At 42.3% G+C, this 14,204-nt stretch overlaps 1 protein-coding gene across 1 annotated transcript in view; it reads left to right on the plus strand.

Annotated features, from left to right (window-relative positions):
- CSMD1 (CUB and Sushi multiple domains 1) overlaps window positions 1-14,204 on the plus strand; it is a 467,695-nt gene that overhangs the window by 197,514 nt on the left and 255,977 nt on the right. Inside the window, exons 20-21 of the mRNA XM_039255776.1 lie at window positions 6,966-7,157; window positions 12,928-13,066. Coding sequence (XP_039111707.1) covers window positions 6,966-7,157; window positions 12,928-13,066 — 331 coding nt within the window. The remainder of the gene's footprint in view (window positions 1-6,965; window positions 7,158-12,927; window positions 13,067-14,204) is intronic.

A 14,204-nucleotide genomic window follows, 5' to 3' on the forward strand; every position in this document is an offset into this window, starting at 1 on the left:
GCAGGAGCAGAGAGCGCTCCCTGGGGACCATGAGGAGAGACTGGTTGTGTACTGGAGGTAAAGCCCAGGGGAAGTTTCCATGAGATTTTCACATGCTAAAGAAGACTCTGATCCTGGAGGCCTAGCCATTGTCAAGCTAAGGTTGTTTTCCCTCCAGCAGAGCATTAGCATGAAGACCAGAGGGGGCTCCTGGAGACAGAGTCTTTCTCTGCCCTCCTCGCCTCAAGTAGCTGTCAACGGGCTGCAGGTCAGGAGGACACTGAGTTCTGTCTGCCCTTTCCTTCTGCCTGTGTTTCCCACATCACTATGGAGGGACGATGTTGGGGCTCCAGGAAGGGGGTCTGTAGGTTTCCTGAAACTGGACTATTGATAAGGTGATTTTTTTCTTGTGATTTACTAAGGTGATGGAGACCCATGTCCTGCATGACTGTGATCTCTGTCAGCTAACTCTTTATTTTCTTTCCTTTCCTTCGTCCTTGGGCAGCCAGGAGCGCCTGAGGAACGCCCCACGTGACACCTGGCGGGAGGAGACTGGTGTGCTAGCTTGTGCGTGGCCCCGCTTGCCTTACAGTCCCCCATCTATGAGGGCCTTATGCACTTAATAGGACGTGACCCAGATTCTTAATTTTTATTTTATTAGAATAAAAAAAAAACCCACAACTTTGTATATAATTTTAAAATATATAGTCTGTGGATTCTTCAGTGTTACAAATCAGTTTATCCCATTGGAAGGGGATTTGAGTCCATTGCAGGTTCTTATTATGTAATAGATCTATTCTGTCTACACTATTAGAAGCACAGAGGTCCATTGCTTTCACCTTAAATGGGGCATGGGTTTGGGCTCCAGCCAACAGGGATGGTCTAGGATTGAAGTGGACAGAGTGGAGATGTCACTTAGATTCTATGGGGCCTGCAGAAGGTGTCTATGATCTAAGTATTCCAGAGAACCCCTTGGGAAATTGAAAAGCTCAATATTCATCACCTCAGGAACAGTACCTTCTTTTTCTAAGGTAATAAAGGGATAGGTTGATGGATATTGTTTCCCTTTTTTATGGCGAGAAACCAGAAAGATTCAGAGTCACCGAAATCCCATTTGGAGAGAAAATATTTAAGAGAAAAATGAGTAAAAGGTATGTGGTGACCCATCAAAGAATACCATCATGAAAAAGAAATGAGCATAGGCTTCATCATTAACTTTGTATGACCTTGAAGGGGAGGAAGCAATTTCTGACCCCAGCACATTGTCTTTGATTAGGGGCTTTCATGTTAGTTTCTGGAAAGGCGCTACCGCCTTCTCCAGGAAACATCTTTCCACAACTTATAACTAGAAGAAAGTAAAATGGCATTTATTTCAAAGATCCAACCAGTGTATCCCCCCCCCACACACAATGTATAAAATGGTTACCTTGGCTTTACCTCAAGAGTCCTCATTCCTTTTTATCCAATCTAGATAACCCTGGGAACTTTAATTTTTATTTCATAATCCTAGAAGGAAAGAGGAAATGTTTGGGGTGCGTTTCAATTCGACTAGAGGTCGGGGTTCATCTACTAGTAATTTCAAATAATCTTTGAAGATACACAAGCAAACATATGTATCCTTTCTAAGAACATGTAAAGAGCCCACAGGATCATAGAAGTAGCCAACTACGTGCATGCAGTATTTCTATTTACTAAATGACAAAACTTCAGGAGTCCATAGCTTTTTAATGGTGTGCTCTGGGATTATGGTAGATATTCCAAGGAAATTTTGGTTTAGAAGTAGAAAATGTACTTTGCAAAGCAGAATTAAACATGATACCATTGAAGGACATAGAATGAATAGGGTAAGCCACTCTTTCATATCCTGGCACTCTGTGGATCTTCTTTTGGAAGAATTGGAAGAGGTTTGTCAAGAGAAACGTCCTCTATTTTTACATACTTTTAGGAAACACTGGATTAAACTACTAAAAAAAAAAAGGTTTCTTTGCTGCAGGATTTCTCTGAACCTTTAATCCCTGATTCACTATGTGAATCTACAAGAGGGAACTCAAGTACCCAGTATTTGCCAGTCTTGTTTGACCAAATACCTATTCCTAAACTACAGGAAAGTGTTCTCTGGAGCACTGAGGTTTACGATGCTGATATATCTATTGAAATTCTTATCCATGCACAAAATGTGTGTACCTTTGTGTAAAGCTTCACTATTGGGCAGTATGTGTTTTTGCTTGTAATGAATAATGAATACAAATTTGGAAAGGGAAGTAATTAAAACTTATCTTCATTTTAACAATTAAAATTAACAATTCGCTGTTCTTCTAAACTTTGATTTTAAATTATTTTCATACTATATAAGCTGTGACAGAAATCATCACTTGGAATCACATATGTAATCATACATGCAACCGTTTGCAGAGAAGATGGAGTTTGTTTTGAGGACATGCAATTCAGTCCAAAGGAGAAGTTTTGTAAATGTGCAATAGATTTGCTCATTACTATTTTTTTTCCTGAAGCCCAGTGAAATCTCAGCAAAGGCAGATGACAAGTAGATCTTAGATTCTTTAGGAACATTACTCAAATCGTAAACTGAAGATTGCTTATAAGGTACCACTTCAGTACAAGCACCATTTTGTTGCCTAGATGGTGGTCACTTGGCATTCTGGGGAGTGAGTTTTAGAATTACTGTTCTGTGTCACACAAATGTGTGGCTGATGGGCGCGGCGGTCCTGACGTTCTAAGCAAAAGCTTTACATGATGATGACAGGTCTGCTCTGCCAGATATCATCCTATCGGGTTAAGACATAACTATAATTGAGGGGCTTTGGTGTCTAGCCTTGTAGTAAAATAGGTACTTTGATAACATATTTACTGAGAATATATGAACGATGCTGGATACAATAGTTGTTAGTCTTTAAAAATGTGTCACTGAGCCTATGAGAAAATAAGGAATCCTCAGAGGTCCCAGAATCCTGTGAAATAGGAAGCTCAGAAGTTGGCTTTGTCTCGACAGCATCGGTGGGTCGACAGTGATGGCCTGCTTCCATTTGGAGAGTGCAGAGTGGGTGAGGAGGTAGGACTCGGGTGCAAAGATCTTTCCAGTTTTGGAAATATAACAGATGCCCTTATATACAGCTAGAACTCTGTGGGGGTGGGGGGTGTTTACTGTCAGGATAAGGGAGAATAGAGACATTATGGATGGATGGATGGATGGATGGATGGATAGATAGATAGCTGATAGGTAGATGACAGGTAGATGTATATATGGAAATGGGGATGTGTGGATATAGCCATAGATATAGATATACATGATATGGAGCTCGTAACCACAAGCTAGTAGCAATCTAGCTTCCAGGTGAATTCCTACCATCTGTGTGGGCTAAAAGGCATCACTTTCTCATAAATGAAAATTGCTTTTAAAGAAGTAGGAGGCTCCTAGTATTCTAGGCACGTGGTGAGATCAAATGTGAGTGTCCTCTGGATGAATGTAGCTTCAGAGCAAACCACAAAGAATTGCTATGGGTGAGACTCCAAAAAACAGATTTTTTTTTGTTTATTTATTTATGAGAGTGAGTGTGTACACATACATGTGCAGGGGAGGGACAGAGAGAGAGGGGAGGAGACAGGAGATCTGAAGCAGGTTCTGCGCTGACAGCACGGAGCCCAGTGCAGGGCTCAAACTCACAGCTTGTGAGATCATGACCTGAGCCCAAGTCAGATGCTTTACTGACTGAACCACCCAGGCGCCCTGAAAGAACAAAGTTTAAAAAGATTATAAAATGAAGGTCACCTGGATGGCTCAGTCAGTTGAGCATCCAACTCAGGTCATGATCTCATTCATGGTTCATGGGTTCAAGCCCTGCATCGGGCTCTGTGCTGATAGCTCAGGGCCTGGAGCTTGCTTCCAATTCTGTGTCTCCCTCTCTCTGTCCCTCTCCCATGTGTGCTCTGTCTCTCAAAAATAAATAAGTGTAAAAAAATTAAAAAATGAAAGCAAAGGAAGGTTAAGAGACATGGAAGATAGAGATATTTGCTCAATTTAATTTGATAAGTGGGGAACAAAGAGATAAGACACGGTGAAGGCCTAATCCTCCTATTCAGAACCCCCAGATAAATTCCCAGCAGGGTTAATAAAAGGAAGATCATGCATAGATGCAATATTATGAAAGTTCGAATACCAAATACGGAGTATGATCTTATTGTAGTTTCAGACTCGAAGATGATGTGGGAAACCTGGAAGCCAGAAGAACTGGAATAATTTCTTAACAGTATTGAGCGGGGAAATCCCAATCAGTTATTGACCCTGCGCTATAAACTCAGTAAAAATTTCCTTTAGGAATAAATGAGAGTTTGAAATATTTTTTTTAAAACCTAAGGTATTTTTGGACAAAACCAAAAAGACAACTTAACACCATGGGACTTGTTTTAATCAGTTATTTCTGCATAACAAAGGACCCCCAAACTGAAACACTGTCTGCTAGAGCAAGTCTATTTTATTTTATTATTTTTTTAATGTTTCTTTATTTTGAAAGGAAAGGGCAGAGTATGAGCAGGGGAGGGGCAGAGAGAGAGAGAAGCACAGAATCCTAAGTAGGCTCCAGGCTCCAAGCTGTCAGCACAGAGCCCGACACACACCTCAAACCCACAAACTGTGAGAGAATGACCTGAGAATGAGCTGAAGTCAGACGCTTAACCAACTGAGCCACCCAGGTGCCCCTGGAGCAAGTCTATTTATTTTAGACTATGGGTCTACACCTTCACTCTGTTTTAAACTGTGGAGTGGCTTAGCTTCAAGGTCCAGATCTGCAAGCCGACTGATGGTTTAGCTTCATGTTCTTATTCTCACAGGACTCACATGGTTAGGGCTGAAGGGTAGGACGATAACCTCCTTGAACCAGCCTAAACTTTTGCTCGTGTTGTATCTGCTAGTTTCTAGAACGAGTAAGTTGTGGTACATTAATGCAAGGAAAAGCATACGCAGTGGCAATCAGGAAACGAGAGCATCGTGCCTGAATGTGGATAATTCAGAAACAATACTGCGCAAATAGAACGTCTCCTGAGGAGCCATAATGTGTGTGATTCCATTTATATAAATTCAAAAGGGAGGCCACCCATGCAGCTATATTGGAATGCATCCATTTATGGAAACTCTCAAGGAAAGGAAAAGAATCATAACCATGAAAATCAGAATAGTGACTTCATCAGGATTGGAGGGAGGGAAGAGCAGGCATTGATAAGTATTGATAATATGGCTGAGTGATACTACTTTGTTTTCCAATCTGAAAATAATGTTTGTTCATTTTCTGTTGTTTTTAATAGTGTTTTAGATCTCCATGGTTATAGATTTTAATATAGAATAAAAGCCAATTAGAGAAAAATAGTGACTAAGGCAGCCTGTGCCTTCAGTCAGCTTCGAGGGCCAAGTTTGCAAGGTATCACACATGATGTTCACGACGGAGTGAATAAGTTAGTTACTTCCATCTGTTCTGATTAGTTAGGTGAAGGTCAGTGAGTTTAGGTGCTCTGGGTCCCACGGAGCAAGGCTGGGATGTGAGGCGAACCTGAGTTCTCTGAGGATCCCTGATACTCACACTTTTCCTTCAAAGCTGCACGGCTGCACATGCCCCCAGAGAACAGAGAGCGGGCCCTGCACCTCTTTGCACCTCCTAACTTTCCTTCAAATTACATGCATCCAGCCAAATGCATGGCAGTGCCCCAGAATCTGCCAAAGCAAACGGGAGACGAGAAATGCACAAATGCAAGCCGCATGTCACTACATCTGCACCTGGGAGGGTGGACAGCACGGTGGCTTGGCTCTCGGACAATCGCTATTTCCTTTTCTCTGTCTTTCAGGAAACGGGTTCTGTGCCCACACTCCACAAGAAAAGCTAACTTTCTATCGCAGTCCCTTCAGCAGTGAAGAGGCAGAGAGCTCACTATTAAAGCTGAAAGTGAAAATGAGATATAAAAAAAACTTTCTTTTAAGTTTTGGACCCTGATGTGTGTCCTCCTAATTTTTAGTAGAACATCAAGTACAAAGCAGTGACAGAAACTGGAGGAAATAGCCGGTACTTTTCAGGCCATTACGTTTCAGTGCAGTGTGGGTGTTAAAATCCTGGGCTGGAATCTGGGTTGGAAAGTATCTCCGTTGAGGGGACTCACACGGGGCTGGTGGCTGCCTGTGTGACATGAGTTTAGGCGCATCTATGACAACACGTTCTCCGTACGACTTCCTGTCTGGTTGCCCCCAAAAGCCCCCTTACCAGCTTGTGTAGAGATGCTGGCCTCCACTAAACTGACTTGAAATTACTAGTACCTTGGATTTTTTTTAACCAAGAATCATAATTTTCAGAGCTTTGTTAAGATGACCGTATAATTTATTGTCTGAATGGGAAGTTTTTGAGAGTGAAATGGGATTATTAATAACTTTACCATAAAATGAAGTTACTAATAATTTCACCAAGAAAATAACAGGTATACATGCATGATATCCTGGTTAAAACTGACCTGTATCTTCTCTCGCTGGCTCTCGTTACCATGTGAAATCGGTCATCGTGAGCTGGTGTTGCCTGGAAGACACAGACGGTAACAGAATTTGTCCTATTCTGCCTTAGTCAAGGTTCTTTGAGATTGTTGTAGTTTAACTAAGCATCTTAAATTGCTGTTTATATTTTCATTAAGATATTGTTAAGAAGAACAGCGGAGGAGAATGTGCGTGTGCTTTTTAAGGATAGCATAATGCAACTCCTTAATATATTTCCTCACTGACTGCATTTTCAACAAACTTTGCCCGTATCTGTTCAAAGCAAGCATTATCAGGAGGCATGGTATCGAATACATATCCCTGGGAGCAGAAACTCTTGTCGTACATCCCGGGGGACACGGATGAATCCCGATGCCAGTCTGGAGGGCTCCGCACACAGAGCTGCCTGCCCCGGCGAGTACGGGGACCCTGTTGCCATCGTTTGACCCGCTGTTGTCTTTCTCTGCAGCGTCCATCGCGTCCACGTGCAATGACCCGGGCATGCCTCAGAACGGCACCCGCTACGGGGACAGCCGAGAGCCGGGGGACACCATCAGCTTCCAGTGTGACCCCGGATACCAGCTCCAGGGGCAGGCTAAGACCACCTGTGTGCAGCTGAACAACCGCTTCTTCTGGCAGCCCGACCCTCCCACGTGCATAGGTATCTCCTCCCGAAGACAGACGCGTCCCGATTCCCATGCATGCGGCCCCTTCACGCGGCTCCCTAACTGTGTGCGCTCTGCAGAAATCTTTCCCCAGGGTTTCTCACACGCCCTCTGGTTCATGAGACTATATGGAGATTTCATTGTAAACCTGAAAACGTTATTTTATCAGGCAAAATCAAGGAAGTGGGTTATGTAAGGTGCAGTGATTGACATTTATCTAACATGTCCTGTCCTTAACAAATCGTGTAAAAATATGGATCCATCAAATGACTGTGATTTAAAATTCTGCGTGGCTGGAAAATTCATAACCCTTCCTTAGCTATTCTCATTCAACATAGAAACATGTCCTTCAGCAAAACCTACTCAATAAAAAGTATTTTCTTTTTTTAGATGGTTTTTACATAATATCAGTATGTTTTAATAGGACCCTGAAAACTAGAAATTATACTGTTTTGGTCAAAATGAAGCTAAAAGGAGAACCGTGTTTTTGAAATTCACTAGAATTTTGTAGTTTGACCTTATCAGAAGGATAACAGTGGGCTTTGCAGATTTCCATTCGCATAACTATTCACAATATTCCACCACAAATATGTTTTTAGGAAAACATATATTTTCCTATAAAATACTAACTACATGTAGATTGCCCCTTCATTCAATCAACTATTTCACCATAAATACCTATTTCATCTTATTTTTGAAAGGAACTCTGCTAAACTTTATTGTTTTAATGAACTGTCACAGTTTAATTTGTACTTCTTTATGATCTGCTTGAAAAATGTAAAATTTAATTAATCTGTGAAGAGAGGAAGTGATCATGAAATGATATGCACATAGTTAATAGGCCATTTTGCATAGGGTGAACTTGAGGGGATTTTGTGATTTAAAGTGATTTTTATTGTCAACGGCACAGCAGCAGATTCTCCATGGTCCTGGGGGGCTGTGCTACGCAGCTCATAACTTATCACTCAGTACCCACAGGATCCTGAAGACGGATGGGATGTGGTGGGTCTGCTTGTTAGCACGTTCAGCCACTGCAGAGAGCTGCCCTTGTGTACTGGATGCTTTATGCTGCGTCTACATTTCATAACTTCTGTGGGTGCCATTCTGCACTTTATTCCAAGCCGCGTCCTGGAGACTTGCAAGATTTCTGTGTACCTCTTTTTTAAGACAGAGTGATTGCCTATAAATGCAACAAGCATTTAAAACCATCACCCTGGGGCACCTGGATGGCTCAGTCAGTTAAGCGTCTGACTTCGGCTCAGGTCATGATCTTGTGGTTCTTGGGTTCAAGCCCCGAATCGGGCTCTATGCTGACAGCTTGGAGCCTGGAGCCGGTTTCAGATTCTGGGTCTCCCTCTCTCTGCCCCTCCCCTGCTCACTCTCTCTCTCTCTTGCTCTCTCTCTCTCTCTCTGAAAAATAAATAGAAAACATTAAATAATTTAAAAAAATCACCCTGTTTTTGAATTGGGAAAGACAGGCCCCCAGTTTGCATGACTTTAACCTAAGGGAGAGCAGTGTGTCTGTCTACTGAATGCTTCGAGATTATTTCCGAGCTGGCATTAATTTAGACATTGGGAAAATGTGACTATCTTCCCAACTAATCTAATCGATCAACTTTTGTTAGTTTATATCTTGGTGACATAGTTTTCACCAATGTCCAGATAAGCCAGTTCCCAACAGAGAAAATAGGCAGCATTTCCTCTGCCTTGAGCATTGGCCCCAAGGACAGGCTAAACCCACTTGCAGTGTTGAGTATCAATTATCTTGGCAGCCAGGCCTTCACATGCAGGTATTATGTAACAGGAAAACCGAAACTGTGTCTTTGGGAATAAGTGAATGTTATCTCTTCATTACATTGGAAAAAAAAAAAAAAAAAAAATATATATATATATATATATATATATATATATTTTACAGACACGAGGCTTGTGTCCTCTCTAAGAAACATCTACCGGGGCATCAGCCGATCATGTCTTAGCATGCACATAAATTCTGTTGTGCTGACTTCAACCGGTCCTTTATTTTATTTTTGAGCTTCTTTTCCTCCTTCTTAAAAAATAATACATGTTTAGTTAGGGGGGAAAAAGAGGACCAAAAGCTGTCGTCTTTCTACCTGGAGGCAAATACTGTTAACATAAACACGCACACGTGAGCTTCATAATCGGTTTACCTTTGTCGAGTCTATTTTTAAAATATTTTTAAGTGACGGCGTCCTGCTTATCTTATCACTTGTGCCTTGAGTCACCAGTGCCAAACGCAATGAGGGTCTTTTTGTGCTCTGATGTGCTGTGAGCTTTGCATGACCGCGCCGCGGCTGCGCGGGCCCACGCCCGTGGCCAGCTCTGCTCCCCTCTCCCTGTGCCCTCAGAATGGCTTCAGTCTCCCCCTTCTACAAGGACTGCCAAAACAAACCCTCTCGTTCATCCTCGATCATTTATAAATGATGTATTTCTACAAACGTAAGTGTTCCTAAGGCTTTTAAGACAGTTTTCAAAACTCAGAAGGGTTGCACCAATTTACATTACCAACAGAGCCAGGAGGGAGTGTTTCTTTTCCCCAAAGAAGAAAAAAAAAAAAACCACTGTACATATTCTGTTTTTAAATTTTTTTCAGTGTTTATTTATTTTTGAGAGAGGAAGAGAAGAGCACAAGCAGGAGGGGCAGAAAGGGAGACACAGGATCTGAAGCAGGCTCCAGGCTCTGTGCTGACAGCTCAGTTAGCACAGTTAACTCATGAACCGTGGTTAAACTCATGAACCGTGAGATCATGACCTGAGCTGAGGTCAAACACTTAACCGAATGAGCCCCCCAGGCACCCAACTATACATATTTCTTAGTATCATAAGTTGATATGGAAAGAAAGTGAAGATTCTTTAATGTTTGAGTAGGCACTTTTATAATGAGGTTGATTTTTTTTTTTTAATATCATGTTCTTCTTGGCCTTTTGAATTTGTTCTTTCCTGAGTGGCCTGCTAATTTCCGTTTGCCTTTTGTTATTATTAGTGTTTCCCTCCTGTCTTCATTTCTTTCTCTCTCTTTCCTGAAATCTCTGAGTCTCTCACCTGTTGCCGTGTTGTTCATACTTCCACCATCTCATCTTCCTTGCGGACTGTTTGGGTAGCTCCCTATTTTCACTTCGCAAAGGGCTCCAGTGAATGAGGCGCCTCCTCTTGGAGTTTTCAGTGATTCCCAAGGACTCCTCTCCAGAGTGGGGACACTCACCACTTTCTAGTTCTGAATGAAGGATCCCTGAGGGTCCCCATAATCTCGCCTTTCTCACATAGGCTGCAATCCCTTTTCTCCAAGTCCAAGTGGTAAAGAGCCCTGCAAAGCAAGAATTTACCCTAAGTTTGCAGAAATTCATTTTGTGTCGCCATCTCGCCCTGATCCACGGGGAGGCTCATTCGAGGCTAGTTGAACGGCGTGAACGCTGAAATGCTCTGAGGCAGAAACATGGATGGGTCTCCTTAGAGCGCCCTGCCCCGCGCCAGGAAGGGTGAAGGTGCTGCTACATGCAGTAAGGAGAGGAGCCTAAGGAGTTCGAATAAGGCACCGGGGATTGATACGGACTTGGGGCCTCTGTGTCTATGTCTGTCCTCTCTGGAGTATTTCCTGGAGTGTCCGGTCACATTTTGTACTAAATGCCAATCCTGTCCAAAATAGTTTGCAAGCTTTCAACTTAAAACCCAATGAGGCTAAAATGACGATTGTCTGACCCAAAGAGAGAAGAAACGCAGCAAGACGGCACTCCTTAACTCCACTGGATGCTCTCCCGTAACCTCACTTAAAGATGCCTCATCCGCCGCGGATGGCTCAGGTCAAGACAGCAATGGCTCTTTGTACCTCATGTCACCCCCAAATTCTGCCTGCCAGCAACACCCTGGTAGCCTGTGCCCTGAATCTGTCATTCTTCATCTTGCAAAGTCTGTGGGCAGCGGAGACTCCTAGACCCTGAGGCCCCTGCTCTCCCCACCTCAGCGCCACCTGCCATCAGCCATGGCCATGCTTTCCGCTGTTAATGTCCACTCGATTCTGTGAGGGGCAGTGTCCTGGGCGAGCCCATTAGACAGTGTCCCTGCAGAGTTTATTACAGTCAGCCTGTGTGCCGCAGGAAACGTGGGTTTAGCCACTTTTGTGAAAGTTCTATCCTGTTACTCTTGAATGTGTATCTGAATTTATTATGATACTAGTGATGCCAGTTAGAGTTTGCCTTTAGTGAGACTGAAATTATAACAGAAAGCACTGGGATTTGTTATATTTCTTCTTATGGAAAATTCAGTTTTCAGGAATGTTACATGAGTATTTAAAGATACAGTCATCACAAAAATTAGAAAGCGGTACCTTGGCATTATTTACAGTAAAGGTCATTTGTATGTATGTGTGTGCATAAAAGATCACTAGTCAGGCTGTTTCTTTTTCTACTTACCTTTTTTTTTTTTTTTAATTTTTTTTTTTTTCTAGGAGAGAGAGAGAGAGAGAGACAGCGTGAGCAGGGGAGGGTCAGAGAGAGACGGAGATACAGACTCTGAAATAGGCTCCAGGCTCTGAGCTGGCAGTCAGCACAGAGCCCGACGCAGGGCTCGAACCCACGAACCGCGAGATCATGACCTAAGCAAAAGTCGGACGCTTAACCGACTAAGCCACACAGGCGCCCCTCTACTTACCTTTTTATTTTTTCTCCTAAATGGATATATGGCCAATGATGTGAAATAAGATATATAGTTTAGGGAGAACATTATAATTTTATTGGGCTGATTTTTTTTAAAACAAGTTGGTGAGAAATCACAGTATTTGATATGAAGAACCATACATCTATCTAGTATATTCATATGTGCATCTAAATGTATACGTGTGAATTTTGCAGTGTTTTAACACCTTCCACACGATGGAAGATTTATTAGAAATTCTATCTAATAAATGAAACCATCCTAAACATTTTGAAGTTCAGCAATGAAAACTGGCTTGCCTGTTAACACATTGAACTTCATAACTACTATCTTCCCAATATAAATGTAAACACAAGTAGTGAAAAAGTGAGAGGTGAAAACAAAGTAGATTGATGAGTATCATCTAGAGCGCTGCTCTCTGATGTTAACATACCGAGCACTGTGATTACAGCATATTTTCCAGGTTGATGTTCTAGCTCGGTCTGTTCCTGGCTCCGTATTCCCAGGTGTCACTTACACTCTGTGTCACTTTTATCATTTTGAATTGTATCCCCAACCTTACATGTATCAGAGGACTGTGAGAAGCATATGGAATAACAAGAACTCTTTTATTCCACAACTTATTTCCCAAGTACTTGATCCAAAACTGAACGAGGTAGTAGTGAGACTCAAGTGAACAGTGAGTATATCTTCTAGAAGGGGTCAGCAATGACTTCGTAAACCCTACGAAAGGACAGGAGAATGAGCAGGACCATAACATGACATTGGGGGCCATTTCTTTCCCCTTTCCAAGTGTATTTGTAACACGTATTGTTGATTGTAGGAGTGGGGGTGAGTAAAGTCATCTGCTTACTTTAACTGGGTAAAGCCTAAAATTATAGCAAGCAAAGTTTATTTGTCAACAGTTACAAATCCTCCCTAAAGGCGGGTGGGACATTGTATGAACTTCATGAGCAAGTCCATGAAAGATGGACAGACTCCTTGGGCCTCAAGTCTGCCTGGACAATTGTCTAATAACACGATGTGCGGTGCGTGTGCTTGATGAATCCTGTGATGTCCTACCTCACCCTGACCGGCACTGTCCCTCTTCCGTGGCAGCTGCATGTGGAGGGAACCTGACTGGCCCAGCGGGTGTGATCCTGTCACCTAACTACCCTCAGCCGTATCCTCCCGGGAAAGAATGCGACTGGAGAATTAAGGTGAATCCAGACTTCGTCATCGCCTTGATATTCAAAAGGTACCATCTCTCACTGAATCTCTCTTTAGTAGACTTTTAAAGTGTCGCGCCTAAAAATTACCTCACATATCCTTCATAAAGTGCCTGGTTTTACCTTGAGGAGAACCCTAGATGTTATTCGAATAGGCGTCACATCGGGTTGCAAAATGACCTAAGTAGAAATACATGTTTTTTTGCTTTTGAGCACTCTTGCTTTTATCAGGACACATGTGACAAAGCAAGACTTACTTTCTTTTTTTTTCTTAATATTTTATTTATTTCTGAAAGAGAGTGAGAGAGACAGCGTGAGCAGGAGAGGGTCAGAGAGAGAAGGAGACACAGAATCTGAAGCAGATTCCAGGCTCTGAGCTGTCAGCACAGAGCCCAACGCAGGGCTTGAACCCACAAACCATGAGATCATGACCTGAGCCAAAGTCAGACGCTTAACTGACTGAGCCACCCAGGTGCCCCAAAGCAAGACTTATTTCAAATACTATCCTGCATGCAATACGTTCCACGTGAGAAGGCTTAATTTGCAGAATATTCAAGAAAAGTAATGAAAAAGTGATATACACTTTGGTATGATTTCTCATCGGTGTCTCCTAGTTCTCTAAATGCGTGATAAGGAAATTATCCGAGGTACATTCTGCTGGACATTCCCACACGTAGCCCTGTTACTATTGTTGAAATATCATGGCTTCATAGAACTTTGAAAATGTAAGTTCCTCTAAATGTGGGTGCTGTAAAGTCTGAATTAATAGACATTACCCTTTAAAAAATGATGGCTCACTTACCCCTACTAAACCAGATGATGGAATTTCCAACACAATGGTTATTTTATAAATGTAAATTCTGTAGGCCTATCCTATTATCCTTATGTAGAGTACGATCATTGCATTTTGTCCAAATCCCAATATCTTCGTCTTTGCATTTTGATTATGGAACTAAATGAAGGGATATTTTAAAAGGTACCTGGTTCTTGATCTCTTAACTCTTCAGGGCGAAGTGTTCTAATTCTATTTATCTGTCAGTTGAACAGGGTTCCTTTTCTGATGTTTACTTCACCAGCCCAGGCGTGGCTGTCATTTCCTTTCACTTTCTCCTCCTGATGGGATCTGAATCCATGTAATTTTAAGTGTCCTCGACTCTAAATGTTAAG

The sequence above is a fragment of the Hyaena hyaena genome, unplaced genomic scaffold (genome assembly GCF_003009895.1).
Source record: "Hyaena hyaena isolate Hyena2069 unplaced genomic scaffold, ASM300989v1 scaffold_545, whole genome shotgun sequence".
Taxonomy (NCBI): Eukaryota; Metazoa; Chordata; class Mammalia; order Carnivora; family Hyaenidae; genus Hyaena; species Hyaena hyaena.